The sequence below is a fragment of the Corvus brachyrhynchos genome, unplaced genomic scaffold (genome assembly GCF_000691975.1).
Source record: "Corvus brachyrhynchos isolate BGI_N302 unplaced genomic scaffold, ASM69197v1 scaffold81, whole genome shotgun sequence".
NCBI lineage: Eukaryota > Metazoa > Chordata > Aves > Passeriformes > Corvidae > Corvus > Corvus brachyrhynchos.
The window spans coordinates 121,506-127,477 of NW_008236181.1; the positions used below are offsets into that span (position 1 = coordinate 121,506).

Sequence of the window (5,972 nt, forward strand, 5' to 3'; positions counted from 1 at the left end):
TGTTGAAACCAGGTGGGGCAGTGTTTCCTTGCCTCCTCCCTCCAGACTATCTTTCTGTTAATGAGCCCATCAATGCCTTGCCTCATGACTCATCATCCCATTGTGAGATGCTCCACCCAGAAGGAGGAACCAAGCATTCCATCCTGGATATAATCTGAGATTCCAAACACCACAGACACCCTTTCCACTGGATTCCCAGAGGACAAGAGCTACATAGCCACCACTGGACCTTCCGAGGAAGAGCAACCCTTTTCTACAGGATCACTTCTTCGACAGAACCACATCCATCACTTCAGGAGGACCGCAGCCACCATCTTATTGGACTGCTACTGCCACCCTGACTAACAGGGTGTCAGGTTATATCCTGACTCTGTCAGTTTAACCCAGTGTTTTCTGCCTTTATTTTTTTGATTTCCCTATTAAATTGTTATTCTGACTTGGTGCCTCCCACTGGTTTGTTTTCAAACTAGTACACCATCCTTTTGGAGGTTCTCAGGAACAGGCAAAACAAACATCAACACAGACTGTTATATGTACAATTGATTGTATCCTTAGACAGAAAATAGCTGGAAAACAGGCTTTTCAGCCAAGAAATATTTGGTGTCAGATAACAGTCAAGAGACACTTCCTTAGTAACAGCATACAAAGATCTAAAAAGTAGTGCCTGATGTAAAGAGCTAGGCAAACTGCTGTTCTATCTGCAAGCAACTAGAACAGCAGTGGTTGCAAAAACAAGACAGTATAGAAAAGCTCCACTGGCAGCTGACAGAAGCCATTGCTAATTGATTGTTGTAGTTCACAAAAACATGGGAACAGTCAGTCAGTTAAAAAAACAGTATTAATATTCCAATTCTCACTGCCCAACTTCACCTTGTGTTTGAAACATACGGCACTTTTTAGAATTCAGTCCAGCAAATGGCCAGAATTAGTAACTATCCTAGAATTTTAGAGTACTTGATCTTAGATTTCATATAAAACTTAAATATCTCTCAGATTTATGAGTAGCTAGTCCCACCTTCTACAATGAATCCATTTGCTTAAATATTAATAACCCAACAATGAATATAAAAAGCTGTGGATTACTATGAAGTGGAATTCACTTGTTTCAATGCTGACTGCTCATTTTATGTTTTTCAATGACATGGTTCAATCACAGTAATAAGATTACTAGATTAACAGGCAAAATTATGCAAATTTGAAAAAAAAATACAGAAGAGTTCTGAAATTCACATCCCCTTAATGATGGTAAAAATATATTAATGGCATCAAAGCACCTAAATCTTTGGAATTTCATCAGTCTCAGAGTATTTATTAGGTGCTCCTCACACTAGACAAGGCAGAAGAAACAAATATCATGTCATTTGTACATTTGTTTTATTCAGCATTTCTCCAGTCAAAACGTACCACCTGAATGAGAGCAAAATTAACCCTACAAAGACTGTAGAGCATTCTTGGTGTACAAAGGACAGTTGCAATATGGACTGATTCTTCAGCTAACTTAATTTACACTATTTTTTAAAACAGACAAATTATATTGTCTCCACTATAGACTAAAACTATGTTAAACTATACAAAACTGTTATTATAAAGCAAATGGATATTGCACTTCTTAAACTCAGTCTATTAACACTGATTGTGAATTATATTTCTTAATATATAAGCTGATTTTAAAAACAGCAAAATTATTTCTAAAGTAATAAGTGGTCAAAGCTCATTTTACAAAACCAGGGATATTTAAAACAGAAAACTGCACTATACTATAACCAATCTGCCTTAGGGTAATCCTCCTCCTTTTTTTCTAAGGAAATTTCTATGAAATAATCCAATAAGTTTAAAACTGAAGCTAACAAAAAGATTTCATTTCAACATTTGACTTCCAAATTTTAAAAAAATTCTCATTACAAATATTGCAAAAGCCAAAGTAGCAGGTATGTATCATCAAGTTCAAATATGCACTTTGTTTTTTCTTTAAAATAAAATACTTACACATCCACAAATAGTACATAATCTTTACTGTCTTCTGGAATTCTACAGGAATGTCTACAGAAAAGTCCTGGTAGAAACATGGACCTGCTGGAAAATTCTCAGGAAGAGGTGGCCAGTTATTTTTTCTACCTGCAAATCAGAAAGAGAAAAGAAAAAATGGTGCTCTATAATACAGTTCTAATCTCTGTATACTAGAAAGAGGTGCATTTGGAGTTGTTCGAATTGTTTTATACATAAATTTCACAAGTGTATAGATAACTTGGGCTACCAAAACCCCAAAGTTTTATTAGCAATCCTCACACAACACTAAAAATAAACTTCAGAAATAAAATACAATGAAGTACAGACAGATCAAGGAAAGTACAATATTTTATCTATATAAAAGACTAATCAGGCATCTGACAGTTCCTATAAAGTAATGAGAAAAGAGAATTCTTCACAAAACAATTTCTCAGAGTTCCTTGACTTTTAAATGCACATTTCTCTAAGTCCCACCATACTCTCATGCTTTGTAGAACACAAAGACTGGGGACTAAAAAACATTCTTCATTCTCAGAATCCTGATATTTGTAATACCTGGATATCTCTAACACTTTGAACCAGTTCCTAATACACTTTACAGTCAAAGCTTTACCTAAAAGCCCATAAGCCTGGAGAAAAGCAGCTATTTAAATGGTGTAAACTACCTTCTTTTGTTACAAGAAGATGCCCTACAGCATCAATATATTTTGATACAGTTGTGCAACAGAGTGAGGATACCACAAAGGTCAACACAGTATCAGACGCTTGGATTTCCTGTATGCTAATCTGCTCGCAGATTAGAGTATACATTCTGCAGAACACAAGTCAATACAAGCATAGAGATTCAACTTCAATAACTACAAAAAACCATTACTATAGCATTTCAAATTCTGGAGGCAAGAGATACATTAATTACCATATTAAAAAGGTGGAGCTGAATTAGACACTAACCTAAAGGAAACTTTATTTGAAATTCTGACAAGGTTTTGCTTGCAATTGCTATCTTCAACCATATCTTTATTAGCAGTTCATCTGTATTGGGTGTGGCTGAACTGGAGTTCATTTTCCCATAGCAGCCCTCCCAGTGTTGTGCTTTGCATTGGGAACTGGAAAGGTGTTGAGAACACACCAGTGTTTTGGCTACTGCTGGCACAGCATCAGCACTGTCTCTCCAACATTCTGCCCCCCAATCAGTAGGCTGGGGGGTGGGCAAGATCCTGGGAGGGGACACAACCAGGCCAGCTGACCCAAATAAACCAAAGGGATATTCCATACCATATGATGTCAGCTCAGATATAAAAGCTATGGGAGGGAGGAGGAAGGGGTGCATTCATGATTCTTCAATGTTTGCCTCCTGTAGAAACCATTATGCATGCTGAAGCCCTGCTTCCCAGGAAGTGTCTGAACATCACTCGCTGATGATGGGAAGTAGAGATTGACTTTTCCCTTAGCTTATGCGCACACAGACTCTCGTTTATTTCTTTCTTTCACTGTAATAAAACTGCCTTATCTCACCCACTGGCTGTTCTCCATCTTATTCTCTCCCCTGTCCCACTGGGAAAGGGAGTGATAGAGCAGCTTAGTGGGCACCTGGCACCCAGCCAAGGTCAACCTGCTACACTTATCTACAACTTTTCTGGGCAACCTGTCCCAGTAGCTCACCCTCTTTTTAGTAAAGAATTTCTTTCTAATATCTAATCTAAACCTACCCTCCTTCAGTTTAAAGCCGTTTCCCCTTGTCCTATCACAACATGCCCTTATGAAAGTCCCTCTCCAGCTCTCTTGTAGGCCCCCTTTAGGTACTGGAAAGCTGCTATAAGGTCTCCATGGACCCTTCTCTTCTTCAGGCTAAACAGCCCCAACTCTCAGCCTCTCTCCATAGCAGAGGTGCTCCAGCCCTCTGAGCATCTTCATGGCCTCCTCTGGACTTGCTCCAACAGGTCCCCATCCTTCTTATGTTGGGGGCCCCAGGGCTGGATGCAGTACTCCAGGTGGGGTCTCACAAGAGTGGAGTAGAGGGGGAGAATCACCTCCCTGGACCTATTGCTGAGCGGACCTACCAGCTTGAAGATCTTTGCATTTTAGTCAATTGCATATGACAACAGTGTCCTAAATGTGCAGCCAGCATCTTGAATGCAAATAGCTAGAGTACTATTGCAAAAGTCTTTGTCCTCCAATCAAAGTATCTCTAAAATGTTTCCAAAGGAGTTTAAATGAGTGTACCAAAGAAAAAAATCAGAAGGAAAGGAATATTGTTCTCCTCATTCATAACATACAATTTCTGATGTGCTGTATCTTTTATGCAGTCATTTGGCAAAAACCCAATATTCTCTTTCACACTTCAACTTTCCCAAAGACTCCTTTAGAGTCTTCATGGACTCTTCAAGCACTTGGATGTGAACAACTTGTCATGGTTTGGGAATGATATTCCTCAGTTTAGTGCTCCCACTGTAACCATGCTGGCACTCACTTCCCTTCCCCTTCTAGTTAGAAGCACAAAAGGCAAAGATGACAGGTTGAGATAAGAACAATTTACTGGAAACAGCAATGAGATAAGAAAATTAATAGTAACAGCAACAATGGTAATAAAAAAAGGTATAAGACAAAGAAACGATTTACACAGAAAGTCTGTGACAATACCAACTGTTTTGCCCACCATGCTTTCTCCCCCTGGAAGGAGCACCCTTCTTCTCAGAAGCAAGAAAGTCCCTTTCCCCCACCCCGGCAAATGACATGGCGGTATCAAATAACCTCCTAGACACTCCCACAGCCATGCCCTCTCAGCTACTGCAAAAAAAAAAAAATTAACTCTGTCCTGGCCGAAACTAGGAGACAACTGCAACCTAATAAAACAGTAAATACCCATTTTAGAAATATCATGAAACATGCATGTCGTATTAGAGTTATGTTTCCTATGATATAGATGAAAAAGACTGCCCCTGAAGCCTGAAAGAGACAAGTAATTTATGCTGTTTTGGTTTTTGCCTTTTTTCTTTTATATGTTCTCTGTATTCTTCGCACATATCTTTGTAGCTCCGTAGCCTATTGTATAAGTGCCTAGCTTTCCCAGTAATTTTCCATGCCCTTTCCCTAGGCAGAAAGACAAAACAAATTCCAGAGATCCAAGCCTTGGGGAGTACAAGGCCCCTATACTATCTTGGTTCTTCCTGGCTATCAAGGTTGAGAACAACTCTTCGAGATACATTCTCATGGTACAGATAGTGCCGAGGGGGAGATCCAGAGAAGGGGCTTGACCTGGGGGGAATTGCATCACCACTTGTCCTCCTAATTGGTGTTTTTTATCAATTATGCTAATTTCCTAAAACCTATAAAAATGTATTCACCCCTCATCCTGGGGTGACTGTATGATACTGTATTCCCTATTGTCTGCCCTATGCCAGACACGAATCCTGTCCCTTCCTGTGTCTTTAAGCTGTTTCTCAGGAGAGGGGGCAGAGAAGCCAGGCAAATTTTTCAGAGCAGTTTGTGCTCAAGGACATACGCATGTTGGGTTTCCTCCCCCCTGGCGTGGGGTCCGGGGGGAGGCGACCCTGGAGTAGAGGCATGGCCTACGGGGTTTCCCTACTCCCTGGTCAATCTTGTTCCCCATTGGTTGTTTTGTGTTCCCCTGTGTGGAGGACCCTGGTTGTCCCGTGATTGCTCAGTTCTTCAGCAGTCCCCCAGCCATGTGGCAGGAGAATAAAGATCTTTGAAACATCTATCAAGAATCAGTCCCTGTTTCTTTCCACGGGCCTCGCTGTCTATAAATGTTGCAGAAGTCCCCGCTGCAACAAATGGTAGTGATGCCGGGGAACATAATAATTCCCTGGAGTCAGCGACTGGGAAACAATCAGGACTTTGAAGATCCCCAAAAATTCGTGAGTAAAGAAACTTTCTGGATCTCTCTTCTTACTTTTGTTTTGCTGTTCCATAAACTATGGAAGAACCGTGGAAAGACTCATGAC

The 5,972-nt window shown here is 40.2% G+C and overlaps 1 protein-coding gene across 1 annotated transcript in view; it reads right to left on the bottom strand.

The window, feature by feature from the left end:
• The window catches only part of LOC103618300 (secretory carrier-associated membrane protein 1), a 95,567-nt gene that overhangs the window by 84,850 nt on the left and 4,745 nt on the right, over positions 1-5,972 (bottom strand). The window contains exon 4 of the mRNA XM_008636686.1: positions 1,987-2,115. Coding sequence (XP_008634908.1) covers positions 1,987-2,115 — 129 coding nt within the window. The remainder of the gene's footprint in view (positions 1-1,986; positions 2,116-5,972) is intronic.